Source organism: Lathamus discolor, chromosome 1 (genome assembly GCF_037157495.1).
Source record: "Lathamus discolor isolate bLatDis1 chromosome 1, bLatDis1.hap1, whole genome shotgun sequence".
NCBI classification, from domain to species: Eukaryota; Metazoa; Chordata; class Aves; order Psittaciformes; family Psittacidae; genus Lathamus; species Lathamus discolor.
The window spans coordinates 108,166,770-108,181,877 of record NC_088884.1 but is presented as its reverse complement, the minus strand read 5'-3'; the positions used below and the strand labels follow the sequence as shown (position 1 = coordinate 108,181,877).

At 41.0% G+C, this 15,108-nt stretch overlaps 1 protein-coding gene across 7 annotated transcripts in view; it reads left to right on the top strand.

Moving 5' to 3' along the window:
- EPHA5 (EPH receptor A5) overlaps positions 1–15,108 on the top strand; it is a 208,248-nt gene that overhangs the window by 91,478 nt on the left and 101,662 nt on the right. For 6 of the 7 annotated variants that reach the window (XM_065689741.1, XM_065689751.1, XM_065689721.1 and 3 more), the window contains exon 4: positions 14,894–15,049. The exons of the other annotated variant lie outside the window; for it this stretch is intronic. In XM_065689741.1, coding sequence (XP_065545813.1) covers positions 14,894–15,049 — 156 coding nt within the window. The remainder of the gene's footprint in view (positions 1–14,893; positions 15,050–15,108) is intronic. 7 annotated transcript variants of the gene reach the window in all.

The following is a 15,108-nucleotide window of genomic DNA, read 5'->3' as shown; positions in this document are numbered from 1 at the left end:
TGAGAAGTTTAATGCATAGCCTTCCGCAAAAGCAAAACCATCATCGTTTATAACCATTTAAGCAGCGATCTCATTGAAGGGAAATAACAGATAGCAATCTGGTTATTTATTTATTTGACATACTTTAAAAAAATGAGAGCTAGTTTCTACATTTGTTCATCTTCAGAATGACATACAGCTCTCTGAGTAAGCCACACATAAGTTTTATAAACCCTGGCAATATATTTTGTTTTTTAAAGAGCTATCTGGTAAATCCAGAGACTAACAGATAATATACTCAGCTTGAAAATGATAAGCATGGAGATATGAAAGCCATTTCTTTCTCTGCTGTTGAAATAGGAAGATTAGTGAAAATGTCATGGCTTAGAATTCATGAAGCAATGTTTCCCTAATCAGCCATCAGACTAAATTGACAGAAAACAGTATATTTGTATTTATTTTATTTTACATGAGCAGTCTTTGTCTATGAAACAGGTGTTATAAATACATGTAGAAACCCTTATACATAAACTTTTGCATTATGAGGCTTATCTTCTAATTGTGTTATGTCTGTGATTAAGCACTATAAAACAGCTCAGCATGCAACCTGATGAATACTTGCCATAACATGCTCTTCAGGAGGGTCCTGCCAAACTACAGTGCTTCTCATTGCCCATTTACCTTGATTAGGAGTATGGCCCATGTATCAGTGGTGGTGCTGTGTCCTTTAGCTCTGAAAAAAGTGGGAGGTAAAGGTTTGCTTTGCTTCTAAAGAAGTCTTGGCAGTGCCTGCTAGTGGTGCCGTCTGGGTGGACATGTTCATATTGCTTCTGTTGCTCTTGTGAGATGTATTTATGCTAGAAAATGCCAGATTTAGGAAGAGTGGGGGATACAGTTTTCATAAGCATGTCCTATACATATAAATATAAAAAAATACACACAGACACATATCTTCCTGCTCCTCAGCTAGAGGTTTTCCCCTCTTCAAGTCTGGACACTAATTAAAATGAGTAAATTAACAAAAGCCATAAATTATTTAGACAAATAGGCTTGCTTCAATGAAGCAGGTGAGGGAGAGATCTGCTCTGCTGCAGATCTGGAGGGGCAGTAACTTCTGACTAGGAGAGTGTTTGGGACAAATAAACTCTTTCCCTATTAAACATTAGTACTAGAAAGGAAATCGGTGCCTTTGGCTCTTCCCGATATGGGACAATCTTTGTGCTTTTCTGTTCTGCAAAGGGAGCAAGCTGGAAAATAGTTGTGCTTACACCTGAAGATGTTATGTTAGAGAGAGGAAGATGCTGCATGGTAAAGGGAGCTTAAGAGGTAAGTAAGGGATAAGGGACATAAAGCAGAAAAAGCACAAAATTTGATGGGACAACATAGGATAACCCCCTCCAGTTAGTAACCCTGTAATGGTAACCCATGGGCCCAGTAAATGTGCCAAAAGGTATTTCATGCTACTTTGAGGTTATATCACCTTTTTTTTTTTCTGTCGAGCATGGGCAAAATTCATGTTCTCTGGGCTGGGCTGAGATTTATAGCAGTGCAGGATATTAGTACTTTTCCGATTACAGCTCTGTGGTGGTAGACTTCCATGCATCCCTCTTACTGCTAGAAGGCTGACAGTGTGTGCTTATGCCTGCATGTGTATTAGCAAGGGTTATTAATTTCTTTTGGATGGAAAACTTAAATTAGTGTCCCTTGGCTTCTTCCTAACTGAAAATGGATTCTTAAATATGTAAGAATCTGATTTTTTGGGAGCTTTTTTGTTTTTGATACCTGGGTCCTTTCCTGAGTCTATCATTTACATGATCATCTGTCATTAGGCACAGCAGGCACAAGGTTAATTGTAATTGTGCAGTCACCTGGACTATTGTTTGATTTGAAGCAGCGTTTCTCTGCTGTGTCAGGTCCAACAGTATATTATTTGAAAGCGTTAGTGCCAAGTTGCTCTTTAAATCTGCCAGGGAACGGAGGAAGAAGTGATTTAAGCCTTTGATTTAGCGCTCTGTTCTTGCTGTCCATTTCAGGCCACTTTACTAGTGATAGAAGAATGTGAGTGGAATTAAAATGTAGAATTTTGAAATAAAATAAAATCAAAATTAGCAACTGAGAAGGTGGAACCCTTCATCTTGGTAACTTAATACTGTGTATCTTTGTTGACAACTCTATATGTAAATCACTAATTATTCTAAACTATTCAGTTCCCCTCCAGGAAATCTAGACTTCAACATTAAAGGCTAGCTATAAGGAATGAAAGCCTTGCACTGATTCCCAACAGGTTTTATTAAGCTGCAGAGAAAAAAACAAGGATTTTTTGCATCGTGAATAACAGTGATAGAGCGGTCAGCAATTTACCTACATCAGTGGAGATTACTGGGTTTGGGGCCGTAACTGTAAGCACTTACAGCTTCAGTATTACATGCTTTCTGTCTTGGTAAAGCAGCAAGGGAAGGAGGGCACAACTGGCTCTGCTCAGCCAAGGTCTCCTTTCATCACTTTACTAAATCTCTCATCTCTGATTACTGTCTCTTTTAAATGCTATATTAATTTTCTGTTTTCATTTTTGCAGCTTATTCTTACTGTATTTGATTCTAACCCATCTGTGTGCTTCTGGTCCAAAGTTCTTTGCAGGGAGAGGTGAACTGAGGACTTCTAAATTCAGGGCTCCATAAGCAGAGCATGTTCCAATATTATTCCTGGAAGACAGCTTCATTACCTTCTGCTTCTTTTCTCAGGCTGGAAGAGGGCAGCCTTGGAAAGCAAAACTTCTTATTTAGATTTCTTCTTCAGTTTAATTCTCAGGAGCAAAGGACGCATTTATTTTTTCTTCCTTTCATTTCTCCTTTTAAAAAAGAAGTAAGACCATCCAAAAATCTTCTTGTGAATGAGTGTACAGTGATCCCAATGACTGACTTCTCCAGTGCTGGCCTTTTGTCTTCTTTCTCCTCCACTTTCTGTTTGTATTATTCTAGGCCACCTTTCTTGAAGGAGCTATTGATTAAAGGATGCAAACTGCCTTAGATCATGCATATCAAGCTGCTCTTTTTTTCAGGTTCTTATGTGAAGAGCATCCATTTTTGCACTGCAGTGCAGCTTTACCGAGATACCTGCTCTCTCCAGCTCTCTTTTTTTTACCTTTCCTTTGCCCTCCCATCCTGCTAAATGGACATCTTGTCAAATCCTGTTTGCACAGACTGACAGCTATAGAGGTCTTGGAGAAAAAGCCAGATCCCTGCACATACACCCTAACAAACAGAACCAAAATGTCAAAGCATAAGCGAAATATATCACTGTGCTTCCCTGTCAGATTTTGCCAATATCACCTGGAAAAATTGACAGAGGAACACCTGCAGCAAGTTAACCTATTTTTATTAGCACTTGTTTCACATATTTGTATTTGGTTATGAATATAGGGACTGCTTGGGAGAAAGCTTTCCGTTATTTCCTGGCAGGATGAAATGCCCCCTGTTCCTCACATCGAAAGACAGTCAGGGCTGTGAAGTCGCTTTCAAATAGCAGAGCAATTAATCATAAAACAGTTTGGGCTGGAAGGGACCTTCAAAGGTCATCCAGTCCAGCCCCCTGCAATGAGCAGGGACATCTTCAACTAGATCAGGTTGCCCAGACCCTCATCCAGCCTGGCCTTGAATGTCTCCAGGGATAGGGCATCTACCATCTTCTCTGGGCAACCTGTGCCAGTGTTTGACCCACCCTCATTGTAAAGAATATTTTCCTCGCATCGAGCCTGAATCTCCCCTCTTTCGGTTTAAAGACATCACCCCTCATCCTATCACAAGCCCTGCTGTAATAAAACAGTTCAAACAACGTCCCCATCTAAAGACCTACGATGGGAAGCTGTATGGATAATAAAGAAAGAAAAAATAATTTCACAGCCTGTTGTTAAATTAGCAATTCTTCAGAGTCTCTAGAGTTCCTGGCAGAATTAATATGCATTCTGAAGCCTTGGACAGCCTCGGTGCAATCATTTACACAGCAGCTGTAAGAGCAAAATGCAGAGACGAGGAGAGATCCTCGATTGCAAGGGAAATACTGGAATTATCTGCCTAGCAATCATTCAGCAGCCTTGTTCACAAATAATCAAGAAACATTTGGATTTGGATTACATCCCTCATTCTTTAAAGACAGAAGCAGCAGAAACAGTGGCTAGAAAATGATCTGTTAAGTAACACAGGAAAAAATAAAAGGGAGAAGAAAGTATACAATAAAAGTGTAATAAATTTCCCTTGTACTGAAGGGGAATATTTTATAGCGTTTTTCTGCAAATTGAATGCATCTACATAAATAATGTAGTGCTGCGTTTAATTGCAACTATTTATTTTCAAATTTGGCTGGATGATGAGAGAATTTCTGTGTGGAATAACGAGCCGTGTGTTTCTGTGACTTGTGCAACTTAAAAAGAATTAAACCGTGAATAGTATTTGGGCCTCAGGAGTTCCTAGCTTCTCTCTAGTGCATCTGAAAAGAAACCTACAATGAGGACTACATCCGTGTAGAATGGATGCAGGATACTGGGGACGACAAGTGGCAGGGAGGAAAATATTGCCAGTCCCTACCTGACGCAGGAAACTCCCATTTGGTCTTTCAGTGCAAAGCATACCACTTCCAATAAAAGAATAAATAGTGGGCTTTTAATATTTGCCTTCTACTGGTTGATCTGTTGGTGTTTGCATTTTCAGGCTTTCTTCTCAAAAAGGCTAAGAAACTGTTTCCTTTTTTTTTTTTTTAATCACAAAACTGATTCTTCAGCTTCTTCTGTAATCTCCACCTTTCAGAGCTGCTGAGAGGACAAGCAGCATCCTCTTGTTCCACCTTTGACCGCTGGGTATCCCAGGATAGATGCCACAATACTTGACAAGGCTTTGAAAACAAGATGTGGAAGAGCTGTGGGATGGCAAATTGTTTGGGGTGGTTGTGTATGAGGCATAAGATGAACAGGTTGCAGTCTTCTCTTGCAAGACTGCAAGCCCAGGGTGCAATGGCCTTCTGTCCACACCAGCTTTCCCCTTTCTCCTCTCCTGTTTTCCAGTGTTCTCTTGAACAAATCAAATGTGAATGGTTTCTATAAAGCAGAAGTGTTGTTTATTTTTGTTTTTTTTTCCCAAAGTGCCTTAGGAAGACTGTTCAAGTTGATGAGATGCAAGGGTGCAGAGATACAGTGGTAAATTACAAATAAAGTTAGTGCTGGGTTTCCAGGGTGAATAGGCTTGTGTAGGCGATGCTTACTTCTTTCATGTAGCTGGAGAGCCAACTAAGCTACATGTGAGCAACAGTATCCCTTTATAATAGTTTGAGAATTAAATCTCCATAAATCAAGCTTTGGCAGCTCAAAACCTTGAATAAAAATCCTGTGAGAATGGCCAACATCACTGCTGCAGAGTGTGCTTTGGGCTAGTGCTCTCTAGTACGGGAAAATGGATTTGGTGGGAAGGAGGTTGTGGTGAGGCTTCATGCAGCAAGAGGGAAGGCAGTGTTTGCTTTGCTTTACTTTTTGCTTCACTTCTGAATTTCTGGATCAGTTGTGTATGTCAAACAGCTATTCTGGGGGCAAGAACAAAGCCCATGAGAAGAGGCAGGGATCCTAGCAGGACATCTCCCTCCCAAGTCTAAGATGCTTTGGTCTCAGAAAAGTGCTGTTTATAGTCTGAAAAAATATCTTCTTGAGATGGAACTGTTTGGGTTTGGTTTTCTCTTTTTCCTTGGGGTTTTAGTGTTTTTCTGTCTGGTCTGGAATCACAGCAGTTCTAGCTTGTTTGTGGCAAGGATGATCCAATTCCAGCATCCAAAAGCCATGAGGCCACCTACTCAAAGAGTATTGTGATTGGCTCCAAAACCAGGAGCTTTAAAGTATCAAGTTGTATTGATTCATTTTGGGTTTGCGCATGTTTGTTGATATGCTGCAAGTTTTCCTATAGGAATGGGAGAAATTATTGTATCTGCATGTGATGGGATAACCGCTTGAGTTTCTGCAGTTCTGCGTGCGTGTGGTGTAGGTTGCTCAGCATTCCTCATGAAATTTCTCAGAGTATTAATCCTTGTCTTATCCTCGTTGTACCCACCCTTTGATTGCCTCCTAACTAAAGTCGGAGTATCTCAGGGTATGCATATTGGGGGAGAATTTAGCTCAGAGAGACCTGCATGTGTAACTCCAAACGTTGTGCTCCAGTGCAAAAAGCCATGAGCTTCTGTGGAAGACGGCATGACTGAAGGGAGATATTCCCCAAGAGGCATGCTCACATTTCCTTCTGTGTCTCTCTAAGCCACCAGCCTGCTGCAGAATTTTACTTAGCAGCGCCTGTATCTTAAATTTGCAAAATAAACCCCACTTCCCTGGAGTCACTTTTATATGCATAAACCCATTTAGCACACTTAGTCCAGGCAACTCTAGATAAATCCTTCCTATCTTTTTTTGGTCGGAAGGACTGTGAACGATCCATCTCTGTCACCCTGTGATGGAATTTGAATAGACGTGTCTGGCGTGACATATGTTCAGCTATAAATTACAGAGGAACAATTTTAAAATAAATTGTCTGCAGCCAGTCCTACCACATTTACCTCCTGAGGCAGCTGATCGTAAAGCTTGAAGCAAACAAGTCTTTAAACATTGAGGTAGGGTTTGAAAGGATCCTTTTGCGTAGGTGTCAGCATCACGGTAGGTTGGTGGGATGCTGCCTATTTTGGACCAAAATAGTCAGCAGAGGAAAGGCTGATTTTATACCACTTAGAAATGTTGTCCACATAAACAAAGTTTTACAAGATAGAACCAAGTAGAAGGAAGTATTTTAGGAGGTTTTACTTCTCTTTACCGCCTGCATATATACAATCTATTAGTTCAGGCTAAAACCTTGAAATGTTGGTCAAGTAAACACACATGACATAAATCATCACAATAAATCATCCCAAATGTCATATTTCTTAACCACGATGGGTTGCTATTGTCCAAGCCACATCATAATTACAGAATCTTTCTTTCTTTGCTGGCTGGGCTCCAGATCCCTATGGCGGACTGAACCAGAAGACTAAAACCCTTTTACTGTAGAATTGTGCCAACAAACATGCAGCTTTGAAGAGCACTGTTTTCCAAGAGATTTTGCCAACATGTCTTTGCATTACTCTCCGTAATACTTGCTCACAGATAGATATAGGGGGGTTTTGTCTGCATCATTTTCAGGTTTGATACCATCACCCTCTTGCCATTAGGGATGATGATTGCTATTTGCTATTCAGTCAATGCCTCTATTGAACTTGAGGGAGTTCTGCAGCTTGTCCATCAATCCTCCCTTCACTTAGAGTGCAATGCAACTTGAATGTTTAAGTTGCCATTCGCACAACAAAGAATAACCTGGTGTGTGTGTCTACGCGTACAGAAACTTCCAAAGCAGACTCTTGTGTCTCTTGAATTACACGTGGAGCCAGGCATCTAAAGTTATGTTTACAAGCGTGCAGAAACAAATGTGTCCCTGCTGTCTTCTGTATCTTAAATTGTATTTTTCCCTTAGGTGCAGCATTGTAAATCTTTGCTTCCTCTGTTTATGAGAATAAAATTATTTCAGTTTGTCTTGATTTACGAGAAAAAAAAATAAAACAGCAATTTGAGCATAATTTAAGTTCATCTTTTCCCCATACTTTGGAGAACAAGGTAAAGATGCATATATAGGTTTTATAGATAGAGATTTAGAAAATTATGGAGATATTTTATAGCTATAATAGACCAAGTCTGAGCAACAGGATGTGGACTGCCTTTTCTTACTGTACGCCAGATAGGTGGGGCTCAGTGAGACCAAATTGGGTCTGTCTCTTGTAACCAGAGAGCAAAGAGAAACACAGGTGCCACCTGGGCTGAGAGCTGAAGGAGCCCTTGAACATGCTTGCAAGAACATGCAGCTGCTGGCCTGAGAAATTTTGGGTTTGCTAGGAAATGACACTTCATCTGAAGCAGTGCTTCCTCTAGAAACGGTCCAGTTTCTCCCAGGGTTGTTTTTTTGAAAGTCAAGTTTGGGGACAAAAAAGAAAACAAACCAAATAAAAAAACACTTTGAGCTAGCCCCACCATCAATACAGCTGGTGAGAGCACCCTTGCATGGTGCTGAGTGCTTTTGAGAAATCTTCTGTTTTGCCTAAAAACATGTATTTTCCATAGCTTGCTTTCCTTCTGCAAAATTAAACCCAAATGGTAGCATGGGTTTGCATATATGCCAGGATAAATCTCTTTCCCTGCTCCTCTGTCACACTGATGAGAGTTTGGGCTTGATTCAGGTTTTGCCTCATTGATTGCTTCAAAATCTTCTTTAGAGCAGCATAGGAATGTGCAGAAATATAGCCCATTAAGACCTTAATGTAAGCATAAGCATTTTCAAATGCATTGTGTTCCAAGTATTTTTATGGCTTGCAAATGTGGCTGACTTGGGAATTTGATTAATTTTTCAGAATGAAGCCATGTGATGAAGTTTTATGCCATTTAGAAGAAACACATTAATGTCATTAGTGGCAGTTAATTCTTAGTTTTCCAACATCTATGGTCATGTCATAAATTGCCATGTGACAATTTAGTGAGTCACATGGTAGAAAAAGTGGCATTTCAAAGGGAGGAACTGCAAGTACTAATTTATTTCTGTTCAAGTTTTCAAGGTTGTTTTGGTGTTCAGAACTGGAGCTGATTTCAGTGTGGAGTGAGGTAATTCAGCCTGAGTTAGTGTAAGGTTGGACAGAACAGCATCAAAAGACACTGTTTTCTTAGAACAAAAAAAACAAAACCAGACACAGAACACTATTTCCCACTGGAGGTGCATGAATTGGCTTATGTCCAAGGTAAGGGACCAGTCTCTTTTTTCAATGTGCAAAGCCCTCAGATGCCCCACTTATCCCCACTTAGCAAGCTCCAGGAACCCATTTAAAAGAACCTTTAGCAGGTCTTGGGCTGCAGCACTGGGTGTTGAAGTTGCCAAAGGATGATGGCAAGTACAGTGGATTCAAGCAAACCAGCAACTTTGAATTACAGTGTTTTACTAGTGGGTTTTTATTTAATTCCCTTCAAATTCCCAAGGTGTGCTGCAGGAAGCAACATAGCACCATTGCAGATAGAGAGACCAACCCTAAAGGAGATATCACCAGGGCATTTTACACATTTGTCTATGGCTTTATAGCTTTGGCAGCAATTTCGATGTCAGCCTGCAGTTCAAAGAGAGCTGTTAGGGAAGGCAGGATTAGCTTTTGGGAGCCTGCTTGTAAATTCTGCAGGAGGATGCTCAATAGTGGGTTGCTGTAGTTCTTGGAATACTTTTTAAAAGAGCATGGCAATCATCTGTTTATACTGGTTGGAAGATATGAATGCAGTCTGCTGTGGTTTTCGGTTTGTTTTTTTCCTGAAAGTTAAAGTCTGTCAGGAGCACAAGCTGGAGCTTGGAGCCGCTCAGCAGTATAATTGATTCCACATAGTAAAGACCTGTACCTCCCTAAACCCTTCTTTATGTTTTGGATGCATCTAACAGGCAGCAGTCCCCTCTTGCTTCAAGGCATGGCAGCTCCAGAGATGAAAACGGGGGGTTGTTTATTTGTAGATTGGTTTTGCTCAAATCTCTCAACTCTTGAGCCATATTCCCTGTGCTGGAGCGATGTGCTAATGAAGGCAGAGTTGATGAGCTACAGAGCTGCTTGCTTTCCTTTCTACTGAGCACACACGCATGCACCACGTCTTGCTTGTATTTCTGCCAAGAGCCTGCTCGATGTGGCTTATGGGTCTGGCATGGGGCAGAGTTTTATGCTGTAGTTGCTTCTAAGAGCTGTGGTAATTTGAGATGTGTGTCCCTGACAGAAGTTTGCAGTCTGAAAAGGCAAATGAGACTAAAGGACTGGAAGAAGAAGCAAAGAGGTTTTGTGTTTCGTGGAGGCAACCTGTTTTAGCCGGATAACCTGTGCTCTGTTTAGATTAGGCATCCTTATCCTCATTATTTTTTTGTAAGATTTTGTCCTTTAGCTTTATTTATGGATTACTGGCACTGCCTTATGAATTATACTTGTAATTTCTGATTACTGTGGAGACTAATTTTGGTGCTCTGCAAGAGAGACTGTAATTCTTGTTTGAGCTTTATTTTCTGCGATATATGAAAGGTCACTTTGCTGATCTTAAGCACTTAAGTACTCTGAGTTTATCCTCCCGGCGTTAGGAGAGTGCAAAGGGACTAATAGGCTGGACCTTTTTCATGATTCCTGAAGTTTCAACACTTACAGGGTCATGCTTCTTAGCTTTTTTATTGCCAGTGACAAAACTGGAATTCCTACTAAATATTAATTAGATTGCTTTACCTGTATGGCCATGTATGTGTCTGTGGATATGGAAAGACTTAAAGGTGGTCCTTGCTTCCAGTACTTGTTGCCTGAGGTTGGTGTGCAGCAAAGGCACAGGGTAGCCAGGGAGGGGAGAAGTCCTGCCCATTGAATGAAGCTCAGGGATGGTTACAGGGATGCAGCTGTGAATCATTTGATGTTAAGGCTTGCAGAAAATCATCTGTCAAGTAGTCCCAGCTGTTTGATTGTTACTCTGCCTGCTTCCCCCACCTCGCACCCTCCACTGGTGCTCACTGTCTCTATCACTGATATAGCACATAAAAGTTCGGCATATCATTTGAAGGGGGTGGTTTTCATTGTAAGAGTACAGGGAATCCCTCCTCCATCCACCCGCATTTGAAGAGCCAGCTTCTGTCAGCACAGCTCTTGTGGGCTTCTGTCTGCAAAGCGCAAAGCCAGTTTCTAATCCAATCACTGCCAGTTTAAGGGATGAGTTCACACCATTTGTCCCAGGAGGTTCTTACTGCCATCGTTCATTGCAGCCACCTCTCACTGGCCCATCCTGAAGTGGGCAAGCAGAAGACTGCACAGATGTTAATGCTCTATGCCTGCAACATTTTGCGGTTGCTACTAAGAATAAAAAGAGTGAAATTAATTGCTAATAATGGATGTGCTACTAAGAGAAATGCGTTGCACTTGTACCTAACACCAGCAGGCTGTTTATGCATATTTGCTGCGTCTAAAAATACTCTTATTTTATTTTTTTTTCTACCAGCCAATTTCATTTAAAGTCTATTTTCATACGTCAGTGGCTGTTAATCAGTTAAGGAGTTATCAGTTTTAATATTAGGAAGAAAGAAGCAGATCTCATCAACAGCTTAAAACTTAATTTCATGGTTTTTTTTAGCTATCTTGCAGCAGATTGTGGGGAGTCTTAGGCTCATCTTATCTCTCCTCCTTTCCCCCCCCCCCTTGAAATGAGGTAGTACCATTGCATGTGTGACTGTAGGATGCTAGTTCTACATATCCTTTCAAGAGCTGTTGAATTAGAAATACTAAGATAAAAATATAAGAAGACTAAAATAAGATTCAGTTAGAAATTAAACCCAAGACATGCATGTAATTTTAAAAAAGTCATGTATACTTTATGAAGAGATTGTAAGGTTGACTGTCAGAAGAGGAATAGTGAAATAAAGACCAAAACCCAAGGTATGTGCAAGGTAAGCTGTTTGTGGCCCTATTCTACTCTGAATCCAGATTCCAAAATACCTGAGATATTGCCACCAGTAGCAGAAAAATGACATGGTACCAGCCCCTGCTTTTGGCTGTTGAGCTCAGACAAGACTGTGCCCATGTGGCTACTGTGTTACCTGCTGTGCAGTGTGGAGGCATAAGATGTTCCTGGGTCAGCTTTCATCTAACAATATCCATTTTATCACAGCATTCCTGTTTATTAAAAGATTGCTGCTTGAACCATCTCATCATCTATCCTCTCCCTTGTGTCAGGCACAAAGCAAACATAGGAAAGTGTACAGAGAGAAGTGTTTTAATAGATACTAGTTATGTCTGAAACACACTTGCAGCTACAGCTGCTTCTGCTCCTGAGCATGGTAGCATAAATGTGTTTCCCACCAGGAGTGGTCCCCAAGCTGCTAGTCGTGAGAGGCTGGAGGGCTATGTTGGGGGTACCATGCAAATCCTGTTCTGTCCTCCGCAGAGCATCTGATGCAGGAGCGTGGACTGGGCATGCCACCACTTGCTATGCTAATTGTTGCATTTATTTTTATTTCCTGTCCTTCCTTTTTTAGCATATCCCATCTCCTGTCCCTGAGTTCTTCCTTTCTATCCAACACAAGAGTATTTCACTTAGATACGACAGCACACTACTCTGCTGGCTTCAGTGTAATTTAATGTTCTTGATTGTTCTTTCTTATACCTTTTGAATAGAGAAGGGACTTGCCTGATGCATGGGAACCTGTGGATTATACAAAAATTGGTCCAGTGCAGTTTTGTTTCACCTGCCTTATTAAAACATGTACTATTAGTGTTGTACATCTGCTGGCTCCATACTTATTCATAAAAACCAAACACTCCCTTTGAGCTGAGCTACGCATCATACCATCATTAACAAGCTGCACCTTGTGGAAAGTCTGTCAAGGAAAACTGACTTATTCTTCATTTGCTGCTTTGTACAAAATAGAAACATGGTAAAATCTTGTGCTGTAATGATTGTCTGTCTTGATGGGACATAATGAGGTAAATTCAAGTAATTTTTTGAAGGCTAATTACATCAAGTACATGCTAGACGTGGGCTGCCCTCATTAATGTTGCGCATTTTTGTGCTTTCATTTCCCCATCCCTATTGTCTGCAGGTGCAAGTGAGTTTGATTTGACTTTGAAATACAAATTATAGGGTATAGAGGAGCCATTTGGTGGTCTCCTCTCCCAGAAGACTCTCCAGCGATAGAGTAACAAGTCCTTGCTGTAGGAAGGGCAGCATTTGAAGGTGGTTGTGAAGCGAATAAAAGAACTCAACTCTGTGCTAGAAACTGAGGAATGTGCCATAAAGTGTGAGGGCAGCTCGTGGAAAGTCTGCTAACACCCATCAAGAATAAATTCAGCCCTAAGTCTGTTCACCGATCCTGGTGTATGGACACAAAGCAGATGACTGCATCCTGCAGAGCTCACAGCCTAGGTACAGAGCACTAGTTGGATGATCAACAGTTTTGGAAATTACAGGGTTTTACAGGGCTTTTTAAACCTGTAAATCCCACCAGTTCTACTAGCTTCTCTGCCTGTCTTGTGGGAAGAAAAGGGAGTTTGAGGAAGGTATGGGAGAGTGCCCGGTTTGGGGAGGTCAGCAGGGATGCTGGAGATGAGCGTCCCATAGAGAGATGGGGAGGCTGCATATGCATGATGGAGATCTGGCAGCCTGTGGTGGGCTTGTGAGCTGCTTCAGGGTTTCATGGCATTCAGTGGGAGAGCTTCATGTTCTGATCATGACTGTGGAGTTGAAGTCTGGGGGAAGTCTACAGGATGTTCTTGGATCACACCCCTTCTGATTCATGAGTGTTCTTGATCAACAGACTTGCTGGTTATCTCCAGGAGTTAGAAGTTGATGTGCAAGTGTCTCACCTTTGGTGAAGCTAGTGGCATAAAAAGGAAGATGTCGAGACTGTTCTCTGGTACTGCAGGAAGCATATCAAACTTCAGAAGCAGTTGTCCTAGTTAGTCCATCAGAGGAAAAGGGATCTCTAGCAATGAACTGCACTTTATCTACCATGAAGATGAATTCTGTCATTACTGGCTGAATTTTAGCACATGATCTTCATACTGTGTTTGTCTGGGACATTCCTGATGGGATAATATTAATGCCATTTTTGTGAGCTCATTTTCTTTGCAAACTGATTACAGCTGGGGAAGTTTGAACGCAGATGGGATCTCCGGGTAACTTCTGTAAGTCTGACAGCAGACCTGGGCATCATTGATATCACACTGGGCAGAATCATTTGAAAGCATCTCTGAAGGAAGAAGAAAGTAGCAGTGTTCTCGAGCTGCTTTAACTTATCCCCATGTCTCTGCTTTAACTGATCTCCATATCTCTGCTTTTTGAGACAAACACAAAATCAAGTTTTCCTCCTTTTGCTAACAGTGGGTTTGTAATTCTGCATATAACAGTGTGATTACAGGGCCAGCTGCTTTTGTGCTAATGCCAGGGTGGATACATGCAAACCTATGGTTGTCACTGCTTCTGACTGAGTGTGCACACACAGGTGACGTGCAGAGTGCTGTGCTTAGGTGAAAGAGTGCATTTTTCAGGAGGCTGGGAACAAGATATTACTGTATTCACTTCAAATTATTAAATAAATAATAAAATAAATGTTTCTAAGCTACAGTAATCCATATGTTTGTGAGAACAAAAAACAGCTCTTGTATCAAGTCTTTGTGCCTTGTCATGCATATATATTGTAGCTGGGAGGAATTTCTTGTAGAGCAAACATGCCTGGTTCAGGCTATACCCAGAGCAGTCTGTCTTGTATGGAGCACTTTAAAATTCATCATAGGTTTGCAGAGGAAAAGACCCTAGGGAAGTAACCTTATCACAGTGTCTTAGAGCTGTCAATCTTGAGGTCCTTCCACCACTGTGTTGCTATTTGTTTGCTGAGACATTGATTTCTGGGTGTAGAACATCTTAAACAAAAAACATGAGATGTATTTTACCCATTTTTCTAAGACTGAATGAAAAAATCCCCAAACACAATAATGTTTTCTAAAGCAGAGACCAAATGATGTTGCTCTAATGCATTCAACAAGGAAAATAAATGCCCAGCAAAGGCAGATGCTAGGGGGAAAAGAATAATCAACAGCTTCACATTCTCTTTTCATGCAGATATTTAGGTATTCACTGACTGCTAGTGTCCTAGACTGTTTTAAAATATACCAAACCAAATAGCTTGCAAGTGTTTGTCTGTTTTCTAGCTGAACATACATTTTTATTGGGGTTGGGGTTTTTTTTGGTTGGTTGTTTTGCTTTATTTTTTTAAGGAAATGTGAAGAGACTAATTTTATGATGGGAGAGCTTAGCCTGTGGTTCTTCTTTTCACAGTATGCAGACCTGGGTTCTTCAAAGCTTCACCCCACAGTCCATCCTGCAGCAAATGTCCCCCTCACAGCTACACGCTTGATGAAGCATCCACATCTTGCCTGTGTGAAGAACACTATTTTAGGAAGGAATCAGACCCACCTACAATGGCCTGTACAAGTAAGCATGTGCTTATAGGGTTATTTTTAATCCTTTCAAGCTGTTCCTGTACTATGACT